The following is a 23,530-nucleotide window of genomic DNA, read 5'->3' on the forward strand; positions in this document are numbered from 1 at the left end:
GTCTTTGGTAGAAGCTTTCCACAGAGGCGACGACTAATTAGAATAATCCTAACAGTTGTCAGGTTGACCCCTTTGGTTTAATGAGTAGTGCCGCAGTCGCAATTGAGGGGTTAAAAGCACGAACATTGGCTGTACAAAATTGGTCGAGTTGACGTAGTTTCGTACTAAAATTACAAAGGAAAACATCATGCTATAATGTCTTAGCTTGCCACTAGCCCGGCTGTTTAGCGAGCATGAATATTATTCACTGTCCATGGATTTGCCTGAACATTTTTTTTTTCTTCTGCCGACGATCATGTCTAACTATATGAACGTTCTTGAAGCTGATTTGTCATTGCGCATAAGTAGTGCGGTGGTGATTACTCTCACTTAGCTTCTCATTTATACTCTAGGGTTTTGCATGTTTGAAACGTTACAAAGAAGAATGGTTGTTTAGAACGCAAAATAATAATATAATTACGCGTTGTGGGTGTTACCTAGCAAACATCATCTGTAGAGTTCGCGAGAGGCATACTGAAAGTGTCGCGATCTTTTTATGGCTTGGGAAACAAATACTATACGTGGTTGTGAACGTAAACCGCATGGCAGCTCGAAGGATACATTGGGATGCTAGAACACGACTCAATTGAACAACGAATGGCAATCAGGGAAACTGCAACGTGCTGCAGCTTGAAATGAATTCATACCAAATCGCAGACAAACTCGTGCACTACCCGTCACTTCCGTGATGACTGAACGGCTCCGGCGCCACGATTCGCTTTCTATACGCTGTACAGCATGAAACTCTTTTCGGGTCAGCTCCATTCGCTTCGTTGTGTATAGCACAATAATGTCACCGTTGGCCAAGCGCCATCGTGCAATGCGCTGTGCCTGCAGCTGCATTGCGCACGACGATGCCTGTCTGCGGCTATATATGGTCTGCACGTTGCTGTCTCGCCGTGCTCGGCCGTATTTCTGATCGGCCATTTTTAGCGGCGCCTGCCGTGAGGCGCCACGCGGTGGAATTAGTGCAGCGATGGGCATTTGCTGACGTCACTCTGTCGATGCTGAAGGCATTCCGTCGTAGCCTTTTCCGTCCAAGGAGCAAAGGGCTTCGGTCAGAACATGACAGCGCCGACAAGAAATGCCTCCGCCGAGTGCTTTAATTAGTCACGTGGCTGTCTGGAAGGGATCGGTCGGGAATATGTCTGTGCAAAGGGATGGTCACAGCGTCGTCCACGAAGCAAACCACGTGGTCGTTTTCCGTTCACCACACGGACGTTCGTCCTCGTCTCCAGGAACGGCGGCGAATCACTCACGCATCCACCAAATGCACAAATCGACCACCGGCCGCTGCGTATATTGACACTCACGATTATGTCGCACCGAACGGCACCGTCTGACGCACAAGCGCGATGTCCCGTCTTCGACGAGCACTGTGACTGTGGCGTGTACTTTGTGCACGGCACCACATTAACCGCGCACCGTGGGGCACTCACTTGGGCACTTCCTTCAGAATGTCACATAGGTCGAAACGTGGCAGGGATAAAGTCACTGCATACACGGGATTACACAGCGGGTCCCGCTAAACCGTCTCACAACGGTGCGATTACTGAACAGCACTCTTCTTCGCACTTAGCTCATACCTGGCTTGCTAGTTGTCAAGACTTCTCGCCATACTAAGCAGGCTAAACTGAAGCAGTGGATAGGTTGGTCGCTTCATTGCCATTTTAAGCTGAATCACAGCAGCCGGTATTTGACGAGAACGACTTCCGAAATCCGCGGGGTTCTGCTTCCGCGACGTAGTCGAAGAGAACTGCAACGCATGCGCCGGTCACCTTCGGCCTCAGCGTGGGAGAGGCGCGCGCATTCCTTTCCGCCAGATGATCGCCGGTCAGGGCTTCTCCGGAGCAATTAGCAGTCTCTCTCTCGGGCGTGGCGAGGTCTGTGCCAGCTGACGTCATCCGAAGGGCGGGTAGCTCCTCTGGTAGCGGAACAGCGCCATGTCCCCGCGGTAGACGTGTCGCAGCCGGGCCATCAGCGACTCGCTCACGTTGCCGTAGTAGCGCTGCATGAGCGCCGCCGTCGGCTCGGACGAGTAGGTGCGCCGGCGGCTTGGGAACGCCACGCGGCCCTCGAGACCGGCGCGGCGCAGCACGAGCCGCGAGTCGCGCTCCAGGGTGTCGTACGAGCCGAGCACGTCGTAGCGCAGCTGGCACGGGAAGCAGAGGTCGGCGAGCGGCCGCCAGTGCTCGTTGAAGGCGCCCGCGTGGTCGCCGGGGTCCAGCGAGGCCACGTAGCGCAGGAACTCGTCGAAGGTGACGCCGCGGCCCGTGTCCAGGGCCTCGCGCGAGGCGTTGGCGCCGCGCTGCTGGCGCACGATGTGGCGTCCGTAGCGCAGCGGGAAGTAGTCGCTCCACGCGCGCTCGAACTTGTTCCGGTAGGCGGACAGGAGCCGCTCGAGCGGGTGCCGCGCGAACACGAACTTGAGGTGGGTGGCGAGCCGGCGGCGCTGCTCGTGGCGCGACATCTGCGCCAAGCTGCGGAAGGCGCTCGGCTCGTGGCTCCGGTTGGCCGGGATGCGCGCGGGGTCCGGCCGGCTCGAGCGCAGCGCCAGCAGCACCCGGCGCCAGTTGGTTGAGGCCACCTTGGGCACGGCGCAGTAGAGCAGCGCGTGCTCGTCGTCCACCAGCACGTGGTCGAGGCGGCCCTGCGGCAGGTCCTCCAGGGCGGCCGAGTCTCCCTGGGCGCGGCACGCGGCGCGCAGCCGCCGCTGCCGGCGTCGCTGCTCGGCCGCGTCCTCGTCGCGGTGCGGGGCGGCCCGTCCGACCGCGGCGTCGTTCGTGCCGTACAGCAGGAGCGTGGCCAGCACCGCGACCACGAGCAGCAGCAGTCCGACCGCGAGCGCGCCGAGCAGAGGCGGCGGCGCGAGCCTCCGTCGGCCCCGCATGGCCGCCACTGCCGGTTCAACGGTCTGGCCTCGCTCTGCCTGCGATCGTGACGGCAGGAGGCCTCTTCCTTCTCCGCAGCTGCTTCCGAGAAGACGGCGGCACCCTCTTCTTCTTTCTCCCTAGGCGGGGGCCACTTTTTCGTGGGAGAGGGCGGGCGAGGAGAATCGCCCGGCGGATCGCCCGGCGAGCATCTGTCCGCCCTTCTTCCTTTGCGCGGTGCCCCACCCGTGGCTGCTCGGAGAGACGTGGTCGACCGACACGGGCCCGCCTCCCGTTTCGCCGAACTCCGCTGTCCGCGGGGATCCGCAATCTGCTCATTTTCGTTCTGCGAGATAGCGCGGAAAGATACGAACGCCCCGATTAATGATCCCGAAGCCCCGGCGACCTCGCAGAGATTTTTGCCCCGAATGGGCTACTGGGTAATTCGCGGTGCCAGAGCGAAGTCGAGAGCGCACTTGGGTTTGGATATGTACCGTGCTTCGCCGATCGGTCTCTGCTCGCATTAACACTCGAATGCTAATGTTCTGACACTTTAGTCGCTAACAAAAAAGGAAGGAAGGACAGGCACTGCGGCGTGTGTAAAACTCGGCTCCCGTTTCGCCATTTAATCTATAGTGTCAGTTATTGCGGTATAACATTCCGCGGCAAGGTCACGAGCAGTTAATTGATGTCCTATCCGGTCACTTCGCTTCATCTTTGCGACTGTGCAGTGCGCCACGGGCACACATAAGTGCCCGTGGGCCAACAAGCAATTTCGATTGGCCGTCGTTACCTCGTTCCACTTTCCATGAGACGAGCTTTCCAGTTCGCCGCATTTAAATATCGGACAGCACTCGTCCTCTTTCGGCAAACCAGCTCATCGCACAGTCGGCGCCGCCTTTTATAGACGGCCTTGACTCGCCCCGCTTCAAGCGGCCGCTTAACCCTTTCCGGAAAGTGTCAACCACGTTGTAAATCGATCACTGTCATCCACAATGGCGGCGCTATTTTGTCGCCGTACTCCTTTGCTGCTAAGAAAGCTCCCAGCGTGCACTTTGAGTTGGCGTTCACTTCATTTTCAAGAATATATAGGTGCATATCCAGCGGTCGTGGTACGGGGCGTCCCAAGCGTGCTTTATTTAGTTTCATATCTGGGGATTGAACTCTTTCTCCTCCTCTTCTTGGGCAGGCTAATTGCATTCCTTTAATTTCTGTACATTGCCTCGTATCGCACAGTGTCGTACTTTTTCTTTATTTTTCTGTGAAAATAAAGATACACATTGTAGTACATATATATGCCCACTTAGAGAACCTATAAAGGAAGTGACATAACAAGAGTTGCAACAAGTATTAGCGGCCCTCTCATTTTCTTAAATTCATCATTTTCGTTTGGGAAATGCCCACGGAGAGGCAAAAGTCTCTCCTGTATCCGTCTCCTACGAATATAACCCAATTTTGAAGACAGTGCAATGATGTGTCCTTTATGTCTGTTCATTTCCTTATTATTATTTTTTTGACAACGCATTATTACCGGTGGTAGCAGACATCGGCAAATCTGTTATAAGGAGTAGCCAGTTCACTATTTAGATTACTTTGTGAGAAAATCTTGCATTTGCGGTATTACGGCCGTTCATTTTTCCAGGCGTGACAACTTCTTAGAAATCCCGAGGAAAATATTGATGTGCTTTGTGAGCCATCTGCTTCACCACTTGCTGCACTGCATGCATGGGCTCACTTGTTCTCGCTAGTCACCGCGCCTCTGTGCCGCCTGTACTCATGAGTGGCACCGATTGGCCGACGTGCGTGCAGCTGAGACAGCAGGTAACGATTATTACTAATATATAGAATGGAAACGCGACGCTGACATGTTCTAACACCATTATAAGTAATATGCCTCAGCAGAAGAAGCTTTAGAACTAGCGTACGGAAGCGGCTCAGTGTAACCAAGCACGGTATACACGTCGAGAATCCACACATTGTTCCGCTTATTTTGTACTCGGGGATACTTTCGTGGCGTCGTTGTGTCGTTTTCTCGCAGAACTTTCGTCGAGATCAAGTCGCTTGTTTGCTGTTTTCTCACTTAAACGCCTCAGTGTTATAGTGCAACCGGATCCACGTACACAGGAGGAGACATATGGGAGTGGGATACAAACATAGCGTCAACTTGCAACACCGTTTAATTTTTTGGGGAAACAGCGGTGATTAAATACTTAGAAGCCCGTTAAATATGTCACGCCGTGCAGGGGGCGCGCTAAATGACAATCAGAAGGGGGGCACACAGTTACATGCGGGAATTCCGCACTTTGCAACTCACGTGTTCGTGGATATACACTGTGTGTCCCAGAAGATGACGTTAGCTGGGACACCCTCTACATAGTGCGCATGTATACGAATTACCCACTAGCTCAAGAAGCAGCACTTCTACGTCACACAACACGTCCGCATGCCAAACGAGAAAAGAAAAATCACGTAAAATAATTGTAAAAACAAAAGCGTCATAGATATGACCTCGCACAAACGCGTGAAGGAATGCGTTTCTTGTGTCACTGCCAGTCCACCGTCGAAGTATGTCGCTGTTTCCCAGAAATAAGTCGTTGTTATGAGGTTGGCGGCGTGCGCGTGTGTGCCCCGTTCCTTCTGCGTGTTTCGGCTGCGCTCCGTAGAATGCTCGACATACGACATATATACGAGCAAGTCTATCGCAGCCTCGGCCGAGTTTGTTTCTACTCAGTTTGGACTCGAAGGCGAGCGCAGGAATTGAGGGCGCGATGCAGCTGCCGATTGCATCGTTCGTGCGAGAGGCGCCTACTATCATCTCTTGCGCCGGGGCGTTGATGGAAACGAGCAGCCGCGTCTGGACAGTGGGTGCGGTTGCGAGAACGGGAGCGCGGACGGGCTCGAGGAGAGTCTATGGCCCCTCGCCCCACCCCCTAGTCGAGCTTGGCACCGAACCAAACGTCCTCTTCTTCACCGCCGCACTGCCTGCGCTGTGCATAACGAGCGAGGGAACAGGCGCTGACCACAGCCGTCGTTGCAGGTCGAAACCCGTGGTACTGCTCGCGCTGTGTGCATTGAAACCCGATCCGCGGCGGTGAATTAAGCGATCCGTCGAAAGGGTGCGCCGCAGTCTCCGAACCTTGTTGGCGGCGCAGTTGGGCGTCAGAAATGGATCACGCGTTGCGCGCCAGCCGCCGTTGGAGCTCGATTTGTTCTCGCAGCCGCTTCCAGACGGGCGGCCGTGACGACACTGACGACACCGCGTTCCGGCGGGTCGTTGTCGCCTCCACTTAGCGCCTCGTGTCAGGGTCGGCGCGGAAAGCGCCGCAGAGAAAGTGTCGCTCCCCGGATCTCAGTTGCCCTCCGACTGGAATGACTGGGGCCCAGTCAACCGATGTTCGATGAGAGCCTATCGCGCGTGGATGCTTGTTCACGTGTACACGTATGGTTACCGTAGCTCCGCGTTGTTCTCCTTCGCTCAAGGTGTATTATAGTGCACCTGGGCTGCAACTGCTAGCTCTCCTGCGCTCACCACAGGTGGCACGCACCGTGACGAAAAGCAGTGCGTGCCCAAAATAAGCGTCTATTGCGCGCGCCATTAGGGCTGTTCCGTGCATATCTGGGCGAATAGCGAACGTTATAAGAAACACGTAAGAAAATCTTGCCTGCGTGCACTTCCTTTTCTCTTTAACGATGACTTCAGTGACAACAACACTTAGCGAGACTCCTTGCAGGCCTTCATTCGTATTTCTGCGATAAGACGTAGTTTTCGCTCGTTCTGACATTGCCTCTGCGCGGCTGCCCTCTTCAGCCGGGCACTTGCGGAACGCTCCGTCTCGCGTCGATTTTCTTCTGTGCCATCCGCCGCGGTGAATCAGTGGCATTGTCGATCTACTGCTGAGGTCGCGGGATCGATTTCCGTTAGCACTCCGATGAGGCCGGAATGCGAGTACGCTCGTGCATTTAGATTTACGTGCACGTTAATAAAGAAACACGGCTGGTCAAAATTGAGCTGGAGCCCCAGCGTTGACTTGAAACGCTAATCAGCATAACTCGATCAACCAATCCCCGCAGACCTTGTATTGCACCTCGACTTTGATCGGAGTCTTTAGCACATATAGCTGTGCTCACCAGGATTGTGTCATGTGCTTGCAGATCTGCGGTTTATGTCTTGAAATGCCCGGCTCTATATCCATTCCGAATGGTACTATCGCGATGGAAAGAAACGCGAACAGCGGAGCGCGTGGCCGAAGCATAACTGAAGCTATAGTGCGCGCCGTCCAGTCATCACCATTGACAGGCGCGCATTTCCGGTTTGATTGCGCTGTGCGATGATGTACCACCTATACTGCGATATTTTTGTTTCTATTCTACTTATCTTTTATTTGAAAACGAGAAAAGGTGACGGCGCAGTAATGGTGAGAGCGCAAACTGTACTAACAGAAACAAAAATATCGCAATATAGGGGGAGCATCATCGCGCAGCGCGGTCAAACCGGATGTCAATGGTGATGACTGGATGGCACGCACTATACCTTCAGTTATGCTTCGGCCACGCGCTCCGCTGTTCGCGTTTCTTTCCATCGCGATAGTACATTCGTATCTCTGGCCCTTCGCCCGTGACGACGCCCTGGAAGGGCGTGACGTCACATTCGAAGTTATGCGAATCATTTTGCAGGTAGCCCCAGCTACATGGCGTAAACCCTGCGGCGGCGCGCCTCGACCGGTTGCTTGAGTCTCGTTGAGTTCGAGCAGGCGCTCGAGTAGCCCGGACACAGTGAGGGTCAGAAAGAGCGTGGGCTTTGCTCTGCCCACTCAGCTGCCCGATCATTGCGAACAGTTGTGCGTATGTCCCTGAGGAACCCAAAGTCCGAGTTGACGCGCTTCTCGGCGTCTTCCAAGAGCATCTTTGCGAGCGTCAGGAACCTGTTGGCGCTCATATGTAGTCATTGATCCGAGTCGATGTGATGGCGCTGCCGCGGTTGAGATCGGCCCAGCGGCGTCGTATACTCCGTCTGCAGCAGGTCAGAGCAGGCCTCGATGCCTGCGTTATCGTACGAGAAGGGCTGTGAAGGAACGAGGAGGCGGCGGCGCGTTGCTGTCAGCGTTCGGAAATCAACGCTCGTTGGAAACTCACCTTTGAATGCGTACTACGGAGGAAACCACCACCCTGTGTCGATGTTCCTGGATCTTCTTATACGCGCGCCACCTGGCTCGAACGCAGGAATAGTACGCGAGAATCACGAGTCAGATGACGGAGCTCGAATGACGGCGCTGCAACGACCGCGACGTGCGGCATCGCGAACACGATCATGATACCCAACTGCTCATGCAAGTTAGCAGCCATCACGGCGTAGGAGGTTAGGCGGCGGACCGTTGGTGAACCAAAGCAGGGAGAACAGAGATGAAAATCCGACTATAGGACACTATTAGACGTAAACTAGTGGTCCTTAAGGTATAGTTCCTGTTTATGATAACGCAGCAGCGCGAGCCGTAATAAACACCACCACCGCTCCTCCGCCCCTTCGGACGGAAGAGCGTTCACCGCCTTTGAAGGTAGCAGGAGAGACGGCTCTTGCGTCAACACGAGCCCCTCCGACGAAGAGCTGGGGCTTCCCCGCCCGTTCGGGTCTCGTGGCTGTTTATTTTTCCGTGGCCACCCACACTTGGTGCTGCGTGCGCGCTGACGTGAGCGCCGCCTCTCCTTTTACGGACCGCGGTCACGGGGTCAGTGACGTGCATGCGTTCCCTCGCGATATGCGCCTCCAGCCGGGGCTCTCGTAACCTCAAGATGGAACTGAGTACGCAATGAACAACAACTTGGCTTCCGAGCGTAACCGGTGTATAGGCTCCGTATCGAGGCACTCTGCTTGAACTCGCGCACCTTCTCGAGTTACGCTTCTGCTTAGCGCGTTAAGGAGAACGCCATGGATGGTCGAAATTAATCCAGAGCCTATACCGCTGCTACTGCGTCTTGCATAGCTTCCGTTTTGCTTTGGAACGGTTAAGAGAAATCAGTCGACAATAACTGACCAGTTGAATTAAGGTTGCGGCCGGCGTGTAGAAGTCTGAGCTGTATGCACCAGTATTAATTTCGCCCCTTCCGTGGGGGTGCCGTTTTACTGCTACAGTAAAAAGCTCAAAAATATACGTTTGTGGTGTCCGTCCGCCCGTTTACACGTATTTGTATACGGTAAAGCGAAGTGATGAGTCACCCCACAGATACACGGAGTTGTAAAGGTGGTCAGGAGTGAGGATGAAAGAGGGAACATGGCAAAACGTGAAGATTCAAAGGACTACAAACGCGCGATCATAGGGAAACGCATAGCGTTACGCGAATACAAGTATCAGGTATCGCGAGGCACGTGACAAGGTTTGGCTATTTCTTTTAATTACGTTTGGCAACTTACAGCTGTCCAGTGCAATTGAAATGTCCAGTGCAATGAGGACTATAGAGGTTGGAAAGCTGTCTGATTTATATAAGCATTGCGTGGCGTATGGGAAAACTGCAAATGAAGCACGTGGAAACTATGGGCTGGGCGTTTTAGATGAGCGGGAGGCTCAGTGCAATATCTGCTTTGACACCATTGAGCAAATGAACGAACAAACGGCTATTGGATGCTCCAGTATATACTCCCTTGAGCACCGGTATATATGGACCAGGGATGCCGCAATATAGAGCCCACGTTCTTCTCCGCCTGTGAATGTTTATAACTTGAAATCGACTACTGCAACTCAAACTTGGCGAACTTACTAGCGCACTCGCCTATTTCGGTTGGTGCGTCTGAATTACCAATAAATTTAGCCTTTTTTTTTTTTTTTTTTGCTTAGCGTGTGGTTTGAAACTTTTGCTCACTGGTGTATGTGTGGCATCCTTCCGTCAGTGCCATTTTTGCTCGACGGCTTCATTCGAAGCGCAATATACCCTTGCGAGCGGATGATGCGCGTATTTCGCTTCGTTTTGTTTGATGCGGCTTGTCAGAAGAAACGTTTGAGGCTGCGTATAAATGATGCCGCGCGTATTTCACTTTTCGCTTACGCACGACTTCCTCAACCTCGGTTCTCGCCCGAAACTCATTAATTCGTGCCGCGGGTTTCCCGTAACAGCTGGTTCAAACTAATGCTGAGCACGTTCGTTCTGGAGATATGCGCTGGCAAACAGCCATCTTACAAACGCCTTGACTATGCCCGGTCGCCGTCTTGTATTTGTACACACACGCAATGACCTATAGCTTGCTCGCCGCGACGGGTAACGTGTGGTGGCGATCGGCATGCGCGGTACGCGTGCCGGTCCACCTTTTGCGATATTCGACTGACGAAAAGGGAGGAAACACTGTCGGCACCCAAGGCACGCAAGGCGCTCGCAGTTGCAGTTCGAGCCTTACCTCAAGGCTGTTAGGCGCAGAGCTCGGGGAAGACCTCCCGGGATTGAATCTCTTTCAACGGGTGCTTTGGCCATGCTTCTCGCTTGGAGCTGCATGTTTGCCTCATTTACACCGCAAAATCGCGACTTCTTTTATCTCGCTTTTTCGTTAATGTTCCGTATAAATGGGTTACGTGCATTGTTTACGTGTATGTGTGTGTGTGTGTGGGGGGGGGGGGGGGGTTGCAAAAGCAATATGTTCCGTGCTTTACAACAGTGATCCTTCATCAACCTAACCTTTCCAGCCTCTTTACCTGCAATTCAGTTCTCGCCGGTGGGCCGATTGCACTCGGCTGTCAAGCTCTTGTACACCATTATTAATACAGCGCCCGCTGACAAACCGTTTGCTTGTCCTCACCATGGCCTTCATTAGACACTCCGCGCACAAATGCCTTCATATACATTTCTTTTTTTTTTCGCTTGCTCTTTGATGTTTGCAAATCGCTTCTCGACGAATCTCGCTTCTTGCAAATTCCATCTTTTCTTTCTTCTAGGAGCAATCATTATCATCGTTGTTAGCTTATTTTCATGTCCACTGCAGGACGATCTTGCGCTAGCCAATTTCAACTTGCGCCGGCACATTTTTAATTTCAACGCCCCACCTAGTTTTCTGCCGACATGGACTGCGCTTCCCTTCTCTTGGTATGCCTTCTGTAATTCTAAATGGTCCACTGGTTATCCATCGTACGCATTACATGGCCTGTCACGCTCCATTTTTTTTCTCTTAATGTCAATAAGAATATTGGCTATCCCCGTTTGCTCTCTGATTCGCACCGCTCGATCTCCTCCTGTCTCTTAACGTTAGTCCTAAGATTTTTCGTTCCATCGCTCTTTGTGCGGTCCTTAATTTGTTCTCGAGCTTCTCTGTTATAATCTTCTAAGTTTCTGCCCCATATGTTATCACTGGTAGAATGCAATGATTGTACACTTTTCCTTTCAATGACAGTGGTAAGCTCCCAGTCAGGATTTGGTAATGCCTACCGTATGCATTCCAACCTATTTTTATTCTTCTGTATATTTCCTTCTCATGATCAGGGTCCCCTGTGAGTAATTGACCTGGATAAACGTACTCCTTTACAGACTCTAGAATAGCATTGGCGCTCTTTGGCCACATCTGGCCCTTGCGCCAATAAACTCCAATAATCGTGATCATCACAGACTCAGAGGCTGACGGGCGATCCTGAATTCTTGTTCCCTAGCTTGCCAGGCATTATACCATTACCTTTGTCTTCTGCATATTAATCTTCAACCCCACTCTTACACTTTCTCGGTTAAGGTCCTCAATCATTTGTTGCAATTCGTCCCTATTGTTGCTGAACAGGACAATGTCATCTGCAAATGTCATCTGCAAATGTCATCCGCAATGTCATCTGCAATGTCATCTGAGCTGTACGTGCCCCCTAGGACAATTCTTATATTGTCCTAAATACATCAATAAAGAAAGAAAGAAACGAAGGTTGCTGAGATATTCGCCGTTGATCCTCACTCCTAAGCCTTCCCAGTCTAAGAGCTTGAATACTTCTTCTAAGCCTGCAGGGAATAACACTGGAGAGATTGTGTGTTCTCGCCTGGCCCCTTGACGGGTAATAGTTGATATTCGCCTCGATTTCGGTGAGCGAAACTTGAAGATGTTGTGGATGTCGCGAAATCGCATTACAGTAGTTAAGGCTGTGACGCTGATTGCAAGGGGTTAACTGTTTATTAACATGGAATAGGAAAGCGATAGAAGGAAGCTATTCACACAGACATCAAAAGACTACGAGTCAAGAGTTACAATGATCTTGCAATTTAGGCGTCTTAGCCATTGCCTGGAACTTGTATGCCGTGTACCCGCCACTGTGGCTCAGTGGTTATGACGTTGCACTGCAGAGCACGAGGTCGCGGGTTCAATTCCCAGCGGCAGAATTTCGATGGGTGCGAAAGGCAAGTATATGCTCGTGTACCGTGCTACAGGGCATGTTCAAGAACTCCAGGGGGGTCAAGCATAATATGGAACCCTGCTGTGCAACGTCTCGAGATTGTCTCGGGATTGCCCAGGGTGAAATCTCGAGACGTAAAACCCCCACAACATTAAGGAGTTTATGTCAATAGGCCAACTGCTCAAAACACGACAGGAAACAGCGCATGCACACATATAACTTTTTATTGCGTTAGCAATTGTACGGACAATCTGGGAAAATTTCTCCTGTCGCCGTGGCGTTCGGTATACAGTCCAAGTGCGATAAGATCCTATCGCGTGCGCCGTATACGCTGTGTGCGACGGAGAGCTTGCGAGGTTGAGCAGAGTATGGTCGCTTGATGCGCGCTGCCTTCCAGTGCGCCCAGTGTTTGCGGTCACGTGATCAAACGCGCGCTGTAGGGGGAGGAGAGCACGCGTCGCCGCCTCTGGCCCGGCCGTGACTGCGCATGGCTGTCGGGGCGGCTGAGCTCGTACGCCCGCGCGCAGTATCTTTGAGGTAATCTGCTACGGGTCCAAGAGCTAAGGGCGAGCCGAGATGGCTGGTGGCTTCATGTACCTTGTCTTCCCGCACGCCTAGTGTTGGAGGTCGCGCAATTTCAAGTTGCGGAGTTGAGTTGAAGCGAGATGCAGTCGAGGCGTTCGCTCCTATAGCCCTCGCTCCCCGCTGCCGGCGTTCTTCATCACGCCAGCGTTGTGGATGGAGTGATCGCGGTCATTGAGTGAGATCTCCATGTTGCCTGTGCGCGCGCGATACCGCGCTTGTTAATTTTATTAGTGAGCGAATGTTTACTGCTATTTATACGGTCGATTACGCACTTAGCTGCGCTGTGTGTGTCGTATATATTTGTGTAGTTCTCATTGTCCTGGTCGTAGTAGTTGCTTTTTTATCTCTGCTGATGGTTGTCGTGGCTGTCAATATTTTTAAAGCGAAGCTGTTTACTTCTATCCCCAATACATTTGCCGTGTCCATGGGCAAAAATGTGGGCCGATCCCGGAGGTATTACAACACCAGGCCGAACTGCGGCGGAGGTAAACTGCACGCTTCAAGCGCTCCGCCCGTAATAATAATGAATCAATCAATCATGCTTATTTAACGTGCCCAGGAACAACCCTAAGGTCTGAGTGCTGGCGCACGCATACATTAAAAAAATTGGGGACAGCTTCACACTAGTGGTGCGAAGACTGGGCAAACAGCGAAGCTGGCGACCTCACCTAGCTTTACCTTGGTTCGGCCAAGTTTTTGCGAGGTTATGCTTCGAGACTCGGCGTTTTGCGCAAGATCACCCCGGAATCATCGACAGCCCAAGGAGCAACGAACACTCGGTCATTAAAGTATCTGGACGCTCAAACGCCTTTGCTCGGTTTCGCGGGCTCGCAACTCCGGATCTTCTGCGAATCGCCGACGTTTCGCCACCGCCTCGGTGGCGCGATACTTGGGATCGGACCGAAGTCGTCTCACTCGCTCTCGAGTAGCGGCACGGCGGCTTACTTCGCGCTGCGCTTCCTCTTCTTCGGGAGTGACGCTCTTCTTCGGCCGCCCCATCTTCGCGGCGATGTGCTCGGCTCGGAGACGGCGGGGCTTTTGGGTCGCCGCGGCGGCGACGTGGAGCTGTATATCCCCTGGGTCGGCGCGTTGACGTCATGGCTTAGCTCCGTGTGTGCGCAGCCGCGGCAACCACTCCGCACGGCGCGTTGATGTCATGTTGTTGATGGAAAGCTAAGGCGAAGCGATGCCGCGCGCGCGATGACGTCACGACTCACGCAGCTGTGGCGAGGCTCGGCGCGGTCGGCGCAGCTGGGGCGTAGCGTTGCTAGGCGACGCATGGTGACGTCATCGACAGACGGATGTTTTGCGGCGCACACTCAGTCCTCGAGCGCTTGGACCCTTCCTGCACACTAGGATCGGCCCACATTTCTGGCACACAATCTAGGGATCAACTTCCGGCTTAAACAGCTTCGCTGTTAGAACCAAAACCAGAACCCTGTGTGAGACAGGGGCAATTGGAGATCACAGGGAGAGGCCTTCGTCCTGCAGTGGTCATAAATATAGGCTGACGATGATGAACCCTGTGTGATGTGCTACAGCTTCGCTGGTCATCCACCTTCACAGAGTGGAATGGCTCCTCAAATTTTTTTCGTACGTTATGTGATTACGTCCAGTACAGGTTCAATATAATGTAAAGATTACTATCGCTACAATCCATTCGTTTCTTATCATTCATTGTTCTCGACCGGCCGACCCCTCTGATAACGTGGCTGTGGAGCGCTGTTCGAACCACTGTCGAAGCGCGAAAAGGGGGGAAGTGTTAATTGGAATAGAATCCTTATATTATACAAGCTTTGGACATTGCTGACCACACTTACTTGCTGCGCAGTGCATGTTTCCTTTGTACAACCTCCACCACTTTTTGCTATAGAACGTGAGATCGGTTGGCTGCCATACGGCGTGCTTCCACTGCAGACGTGGTGCCGCTGGTTCGAGACTGCTCTGTTTTCTACGCAGCGAAACGAGCCAGCTCAGCAAAGGCGAAGGCCGTGCAGCGGTGAATTACGCGACGAACAGGGCGCGATAAGGCACCACTTAGGTGTGTCTGCCTATAGGGCTTCCTCATAAACTCGTAGATAAACTGATAAGCTCGAACTACGCGAAGTAATGAAAATCCAGAAGCGAGAGAATAGTGGGGCCCGTGTGGTTGAGCATGCACAGAAACATGTATCTAACCATGTGGATCTTCCGGGAACTGACGGATAACGGAGTGCATCGTTACCCCACTTATAGTAGACGAGAGCGCTGCGGGATGCGCTTATGCGTGCGCTGTTAAGGACGGGGAGCTTATCTAACGCTTAGCCCCGAATAAGAGTCACTGTGCAGTAAAACTGCATGGCAGGATTGACGTCCAGCGCAGCTCTCAGCCGCGTGACATGTGTTTACTTGGAGCCCTGAAGAATTGGGCAAGATGATAAGATTATGCTCCATGCCTATACGCGATGTCTTGCATGTCATTCCGAGTAACCTTGGGTTGCACCTTGAAGTGAGGCGCTTGCGACGCGAACTTTTCAAAAGACGGCTCGGGAGGCGAAAGTTGCGAATGGAGAGTGAACGGCGATAAAAATAATCACTAAATGCCCTTGGTGTTTAACCATGGAGTGTCCCATGTCGAGTCCTTGTTGTTGCTTCTGTTTTTGTCTGCGCTGATGGAAAGTGCCCAGCCAGTATTCAAGGAACATAAGCTGAAAAAAAGATGCGTCTTTCGTTCCACTCATTAGCATTCAGCGCGTTCACTATTTTGGCAAGTTCAGCCTTCAGCTGCAAAACAAGTCCGATGCGACGCTCGCCTATTGCGCAACTTTCCTCTTTGTCGGCATTATCCAGAATTAATTATTTTGCAGCAGAAATCCGTCTCCCCACGGAGGTCACAGCGGACGAGAGCGACTCTCTGGAAAGCTCCTTAAAATTTGTCAGCAAAACACGCTCGATGCACAGAATGCGGTTCGGTGAAAGTGAAGGTGATACGAGCGCTTTCTTTCTTGGAGGTGAGGGAGTGGATGGCGCCCATGGAGTAAGATAATGTAGATTGGCGGATTACACGCATTATCAGACAGGCGAGTTTTAATTATCTTTACCGGAGGCTTTGCGCTTTAGCTTTGCGTGGCCTCAGAGCGACATGAAATTAAGAGACGAATGACGACGCCACTTTCGCTGGCTGCTTTCTCTCTAGATCTGCCAGTGAGTTAGTGCACTGCTGCCTTATGGCGTTCGCGGACCGAGTCTGCATTGAAGCAGCGCGCCTTGCTCTGTACACGCTCCAACTAATGGCTTCCGAGCCGATTGGTTTTCTGTGCTCGTTCACCTTGCCACGGGCGCATTGCTTACACCGGCCGGTCTGTGTACACGCCGTCCCCGTTTAGTTGCGCTAATAGCTGAGTGACCAGCATCGCAGACTTGGGTCGCTCGATCGTTCTCTCATGTGGCGCGACATTTGTGCCGAGCGATGCCAGGGCACCGGCGCAAATGATGGCTACTTAGTTCCTAGGCATTTTGAACATCCTTCATCTTATCTCCGCATCCGCATTTTCCCACCGCAACGACTACTGCCCTAGTTCATTATAAGGCGCGTCTCTTGTAGTGGATGCAAAGAAATGAAAGATTCCTACCTGTGCCTGTGAAGCGCTCGACCTAAGAGAAATCGAGAGGGAGAGGAAGAGAGAGGGAGGGAGAGATGAGCACACGTTGAATCGTTCCTACGCGTGTCCGATTATCCGGACAGCTGACATTATGACAGTGCGAACTGAAACGGCAAAAGTTAAAACCACCATTACAGAAAACAACACACGTGACACAGGCAATGGTAGCGCAACTTTCTATCGAGATATCTGTCCCCAAGAGCTTCTAACAAACGCACTGGTGTTTAACATCGTCCCGAACAACCGAAGGGTCGCTTTTGGGAAAGTTAGCTGGAACGCCAATGTAGTTTGTAGCACTATTTTAAGGACGGGTAGCTGGAAAGTTTTGGCTATTCTTATGATTTCTGCTGAGCAGATGTGACAATTCACTGCTGCCCGGCTTCAATTTCGCAATTACAGAATGTGCCTCATTATACTCAATATTTCAGAGTTTAATTAGAGAATCTTATAACTATCTGCCTGCCGACATTGCGTTTTATCATGCTGGTAATGTCCGCCTCCTACAGAAATCCAGCTGTGTAGGCGGAACATGTAATAAATAAATAAATAAATAAATAAATAAATAAATAAATAAATAAATAAATAAATAAATAAATAAATAAATAAATAAATAAATAAATAAATAAATAAATAAATAAATAAATAAATAAATAAATAAGGTGCACTGCTTCTTCTTAAAACGTTTAGAAACCCTTTTTAAAATTTTGATAATCATCTCCTTCGACATTTTGACATCGCTTTCAAAATCTTCAGTTTTTAGAACGTGTTTAGCACTCCTTTGGAGCGCCTGGAATTTTTCCGGTAGTGAATGACGTTGGCTAGTAAAACGACAGTATTTCGTTATGCTGACACTGCTTTCATCCGAATCGGCGTTGTCCGAATGAGCAACTTATGGAAATTGGGTGTTCGAATCCCACCGCTAGCATTTTGTCCGTTCTTTCATTTTCATTTTCCTGTTTCGCATATAAGCAAAAGCTAGGCGCCTGCGAATAAGGAACTTATCAATTGCGAACCGAGTAGCTTTTGATATTGATCATTCGAAAATTTTCACGAGCGCTGGCGCGTACTATACGATTGATGTACGCCTGTAGGAAGTAAAAAAAAAAAAATCAATGCGGAGGGTTGCAGCTTAGCATGACTGCAGCCAGCAATGCTTTGCTAATAACCAGTCGATCAGCTATTCCTGATAACGGTGCATGTAACGCCGGATATTAACTGAACGGTTGCTAAGCGACCATGTCGAGAAGGGAATCTTGTTTTCGCTGTATTTTTTTTTTACTTTACTAATGAAACAATGATTTTAAATTGGTAGATTCCCAATCTCGCTCTATGTGAGTGTCGTGTATTCTTGTGTCTCTCCACTTTGTCCTTGTCAGTGCGCTGCTACACCAATACGGTATGATGATTAATCACCAACTAGCCCAACTTTCCACATCGCTCTATGTGATAATGCGGTGTTGAGCATTGGTGCTCCTGATAGAGTTAATGCTGTTTCTTCAGCAGTCCCGTCAGAGTAGCGCACGGGAATGTAGTATGGGGGAAAATAAAAAAAAATTCAATAGCGAACCATAAAGGACGCGATTGCCACGCGCACGCTCTTTTTACATTTGGCCGTCGCGGTGACCTCTTTGTTACCTAAGCATCACAGCTACCGTGCCATCGCTCTCGGGCAAGACGCGCTGGCTGTACTGGACATTTCGTGAACGTTGTCATCACTCCACTATAGTTAAATTGCTCTATATATCATAGATCTTCCGCATGCTGCGAACGCAGCACTGCCGAACCGACGCCAGCACCACAGTCTCTGTGCTGGAGTTTTACGACGACGCTATCATTTAAGAGCTCTCGAGCGTAATAGAGGGCAGGGACTTGAGCCAGTGCCTGGGCAGGCACCAAGCGCCAACTTGAGCAAATTACGTTTTTATGTTATTTTTAAAGACGAAGATTCCACGCGTACGCTATGTCGTTTTCTGAAATAATTCCTTTTCAGAAAGGGTGCTTCATACAAAAAAAAAAAGAAAAAAAAAAAAAAGACGCAAAACACTTTGACAACAATTGGTTGTCTTTCCGTTCAGCTGTCTTTTTCCTTGGTGCTTTGTGTCTTTAATTTTGTATGAAGCACGTAACAACTAGCCCAACAACTTTTATTCAGAAAGGGTGCTCGAGCACTCGGTACCCAATTTTGCTGTTTCGGCTGCTTCGTATAAGAACGACGTCCGTAAGATCATATCGCCGTGTCTTGACGCAACGAAGCATTGCTGGAGTCCCTACGCTCGCTTCGGGGGCTTAGGATCAAATTTTCAATTGTGAAGCGGGAGAAACAAATACGGGCGTACAAAGTCCCCAAGAAGACACGAAATGGCGTCAAGTGTGATCGATGCGATCGGCTTGCGCACGCGCTCGTTCGAATGGGCTTCCAGTCAAACGGGGTTGACGTAGCTCGACGACGGCGCGACGAGTATTGTTCCTCAGCCTGCGTACTTGAGGAAGGGAGCTTCGACCGACGCTGTGAAGGGACGGGATCGACAGCGCGAAGCCCGGCAGAGCGCACGCGCTGCGAGCGCTCTCTGGTGGTATTTGGCGAGACAATCGCTTCGAGACAACGTGTATTCTCCAAATAACGCTGGGGATCTTTAAATTCCTCCGCGCGTGTGGCGTCGTTCAAAAAAAAATGCCTCCACGTGGCCTTGACAGTCCTTGACTCCGTCATTTCCCGGCGAACACCTGCATGTGCGAAACCCTGTTTGTGAATTCTTTCCCGAGCCTGTCGGCTCGGAGTCACCACGCGCCGTTGGCCTCGTTCCTTCTTCCCTCGAGTCACTCGCGCTTTCCACTGCCACATCGCTATTGGTGATGTCGACGCGTATATCGCACTCAGTCTCGTTATTTAAAATCCGCATCCGCTAAAGGTTCTTGCAATTATGTATTAAACAGCTGTCTTCAGAGCTTCCGCCGGTACACTAGCTCTGCGAATTCCGTGCATTAAAACCTGTTGTGTTCTCCTACTTTGAAAACAACCGACACCATTTTTTTTTTTTCAAGCGTCAGCTGACCACTAAAAAATTTACTGAGTGCTTTTCTTGCCTTGTATACGGTACTTGACGTCCTGTGGCTCGGCTGAAAAAATATGACGTATAAGGACGGTGGCGCACAATTCCTCTGCTGTGGAATTGTGCGCCGCGATTTGTACGTGAAGGTTAAACTGTCAATGCGGCATTCGACGTGGAGGCCGTGAAGCGTTTGAAAGATCGTGTGCGCCGCATGCGACCAAATTTATATCGAAAGGACGCGGGATTCTGCTTCAACGATAATACTCCTGCGCACTCTGCATTCGATATTGCGCGAACTTTTGGCACGCAGTTCCATCACTGTGGCTAGAATAACTTTCCCCACTCTCTGCATTTAGCCCAGTGCGATGTTTCTTTTTTTTTTTCTATCTTTTTTGTAGTGGTTCCTGAAGGGCAACCTGTGCTCCCGGGTTCGGCGTTTGATCGGGCATGTGAGGACAGTTCAAAAGAAAACGACATCGCTGCTGGAGCGCTTAATAGAATAGGACTTCCAAGGGTGCTTCCAGCAGTGGATGAAGAAATATGGAAGCAGCGTATTGGTGTCTAATGGGTATTTTGAATGCGACCATATTTACGTATCCAAAAGTTTGGGAAGTTAGATTTTTTTTAACGTACTGCATGAACGTTCGTGACAGATCTCGTAACTGGCGCTCCTATTCATGCGACATTCGGCATAATGTAGCTTGTGTGAATGACGTAGTACAAGGTAAGCATGAATCGGCGTTGTTGCATGGATTCTCTCAACTCCACTATACACTTGGACGCATTTTTCTTTCGTGTCAGCGTTGGTTTCTTTTCACATTTTGTCTAGAGGGTCTCGTGCACTTGAAACTGTTTTATCGTGATGTCGTCATACACTGGATATCCAACGTACTTGGATTGCCGGTTTCCATTTCTTTCCGCGATATTTATTATTTAAATAAGCTTTTTCTACGAAGGAGACGTCAAATACGAGCATTCAAAAGTGTCATAATTTTGAAAGCTACAACTACGAAAATTAATCTCTTCGATTGCGGCTAAAATTTAGAAGCAAGGAAATTTGAAGGATACTTAAGCTTCGTCTTTAAGAGTGGAACGCGATAGCACTCAGAGATCCCTGAATGCTTGGCAGGCCTCCCGGCAACTGCGGCTTTTTTTTTTCTCCAACTTTGCCTCCGCGCGCGGCTGCCGTAGGCTGCCGAGGACGCGAGCGCCATCTGGATGGTGTTTTTGCAAGGAACAAACCGGCGTGCGCCGCTATGAATGATAGAATTGCTGGAAAAGGGGCTTGTATTTGAGTTTCCGCGTAAGAGAATTGTTTTTTCTCGTACATTCAAATTACAATACGACGCTATCACGTCTGTAGGTTGTGGTTAAGTCGTACCTCACGATTTTTCTCAGGTATTTTACTTTGAGAAATTTGATTAGTTCGCTAACGCCTCTGCGCCACGCGGAGGGCCTGCGTGGTCGGAGTGGTTCGGGATGTTTTTTCGGCCGCAGACGCCGGCGCCAACGCCGACGCCGGATTTTGTGCGACACGGGGCCTTCAATGCTATCGCGTTAAAATAAGCGTTTTATTGTATCATAACCGCCGCGACAAATCAGCAAGTGTATATTAACTTTCAAAAGATGAAGCGCCAACAGTGACAGCACATTAGGAAGGAACAAATACAGGACAGGCGCTGTCCTGTATTTGTTCCTTCCTAATGTGCTGTCACTGTTGGCGCTTCATCTTTTGAAAGCTATGCACCAACTAGCCCCACAATGTGTTTTACTGGTATATTAACTTATATACATGAAATACAGTATATATACAGGGTGTTTCATTTTAGCTGCACCAAATTTTAAAAAATTGCTTGTGGCAGATAGCGCAGTTATAATCCTTGATCTAAACTGCTCGATGAGGTGGCCATTACTTACACGAGAAATCAAAACGCCTAATTGAATAATTAACATAATTACGCTAATTCACGTTTTAATTAATTATTTCACGGCACATCTTTCAATCTACGAATTATAGCCGCTGAGTTCGCAAGGCGTATCCACTTGGAGCGAATTCCTCTGGACTGAACCAGTTTCGAGATATTAATTTTCAAAGGGTCCAACGAAATGCATGGGCGTTCCAGTTAATTTTTTGAGGAAAACACTGTTTTATGCATTGAAGCACAATATAGAACTAATCAAATATAAAACAAATCATTGAGCCGCCATATCTCTGTCGTGTTTTGCCGCAAATCGCGCGTGTCACCCGAGAATAAATTGCGCAACTGGACTGCGCATTCGTTGTTTCGCACGCTCGTTACAGTATAGCAGCATTGTTGCACGTCTACGTGTCGCCGCTCGGTTAATTTTAGCGTGCCACGGGTGCTATCTGGCCACAGAGCCAACAAGAGGCAGGGAGGCCGAGATGCATGTCAACGCGCCAGCGTGGATGCCACGCGGGAGGTGATGGTTGTGACGTCGACGATAATTGATGGCAGCGTATGCGCATGGCCACGTGACGTCGCGATTGTTTTGCTGGCAGCTGAGGAACAAGCGACCGACGCCCGCTTTTGTCGGCAATTAATTACTCCACGGCTCGAAGCGCGGCTGTGCGCAGCTGCTCCGGATGACTCCACGTATTCCGTCGCTGCGTTTCGCTGTGGAGCAGTCGCTGACGCAGTGCGGAGTATACGCAAGGTATGCATGTCAACTGCACGGCAGCGAAGCATCCATGAGAGCCCACGTATAGTACATGCCTAAAAAGTGGCGGCGTGTTGCAACTGTCGCCATCTATAATGTGTCGCGAGGACAACTGATATAAAATAAATAAATAAATAAATAAATAAATAAATAAATAAATAAATAAATAAATAAATAAATAAATAAATAAATAAATAAATAAATAAATAAATAAATAAATAAATAAATAAATAAATAAATTATGCCATCACACTCGGAAATAGAACTGGCGTCGAGATCTAATAATGCTGCGTGGCGCGAATGATTGAATTTATTTATCGCCCGGCGTTTCGACCGCTACGCCAGCAGTTATTCGTTCTTCCCTGAGCTTGTGACTCGCCTCGGCTGACGCGCCAGCGTTTCATTAAATTATAGGAATGGCCTAGTGTCGTAATTAGGCTGTTATTGACGGTAGTTGCTTCTGTACTTTCCTTTTAAGAACGTGAGGAAATAGGATGGGGACGAATGAGCGTGCCAGAGAGGTTACAGAAGCAACTTCACTTTTATTCGGCTGGAATTCTGCACCCGATATACGCGACCAAACAAGACACAATGTTTCTATGGACGAAAAGTACTATGGCCAGCGCACAGTCACAACGTATATTATCAACATAAGCGGAACCTTTTTACATATCTTTGAAGTTCTCACAAGCATGCGTGGCGCCATGCATGTATTCATATCAAACAGTAATCAGACAAGACCGCGTCGCGTGCACCACTTTAGCAAACATTTCGACCTACCAATTTTGCTGCCTGCAGGGCGCTCATATACGTATATCCTGTGTTACGGAGAGTGCAACCAACAGAGCGCGACGTGTCTTAACGCGTACTTCTCCGCATTATCGTCACGACGAGACAGCGCGCGCGTGAACGTGCACGATCGCAAACGGTCTGCACACTCGCACCTTTCTCCAGTAAATGCCGTGGTGCGCTCGCTCGGGCAAAATTTGAAGGGAAGCGCACGCCACACTCAAACGAACACGAAGAAAAGAAAAAAAAAAAAATCTTGGACGAATCCAATGCGTTCAAGGGAGCAACTCAATTCCGCATGACATAATATAATAGCTGTACAAAGGTTTGCACGGGCTGGCTATCTCTTGCACCAGAAGCGCTGGTCGGTAGGAGTCACAAGAACCAACTATATGATCATTGTAAATTCAAAAAAAAAAAAAAAAAAGAAACAAAGATGAACTTGTTGTTTTAATAAACAAACTTTTTTTGACACGGAATGTTTACTTTTTGGCAGTACTCGAATTAAATATTTTTTTATTTTTCACGTATGTTGTTTC

General features: G+C 50.1%; 2 protein-coding genes across 2 annotated transcripts in view; one reads left to right on the forward strand and one right to left on the reverse strand.

Annotated features, from left to right (window-relative positions):
- LOC119445296 (proline dehydrogenase 1, mitochondrial-like) overlaps positions 1-23,530 on the forward strand; it is a 114,955-nt gene that overhangs the window by 29,140 nt on the left and 62,285 nt on the right.
- LOC119445295 (carbohydrate sulfotransferase 11) lies at positions 638-23,463 on the reverse strand. Its single transcript, XM_037709609.2, has 2 exons — positions 22,983-23,463; positions 638-3,255 (listed from the first exon to the last, which is right to left on the reverse strand). Exon 2 carries the CDS (start codon positions 2,927-2,929, stop codon positions 1,940-1,942), a length of 990 nt encoding a protein of 329 aa, XP_037565537.1. The 5' UTR covers positions 2,930-3,255; positions 22,983-23,463; the 3' UTR covers positions 638-1,939.

This window comes from Dermacentor silvarum, chromosome 3, assembly GCF_013339745.2.
Source record: "Dermacentor silvarum isolate Dsil-2018 chromosome 3, BIME_Dsil_1.4, whole genome shotgun sequence".
Lineage (NCBI taxonomy): Eukaryota > Metazoa > Arthropoda > Arachnida > Ixodida > Ixodidae > Dermacentor > Dermacentor silvarum.

What these genes read in the sequence shown, in the direction of transcription:
- LOC119445295 (XM_037709609.2), bottom strand. Translation starts at nt 2,929, where the DNA reads ATGCGGGGCCGACGGAGGCTCGCGCCGCCGCCTCTGCTCGGCGCGCTC.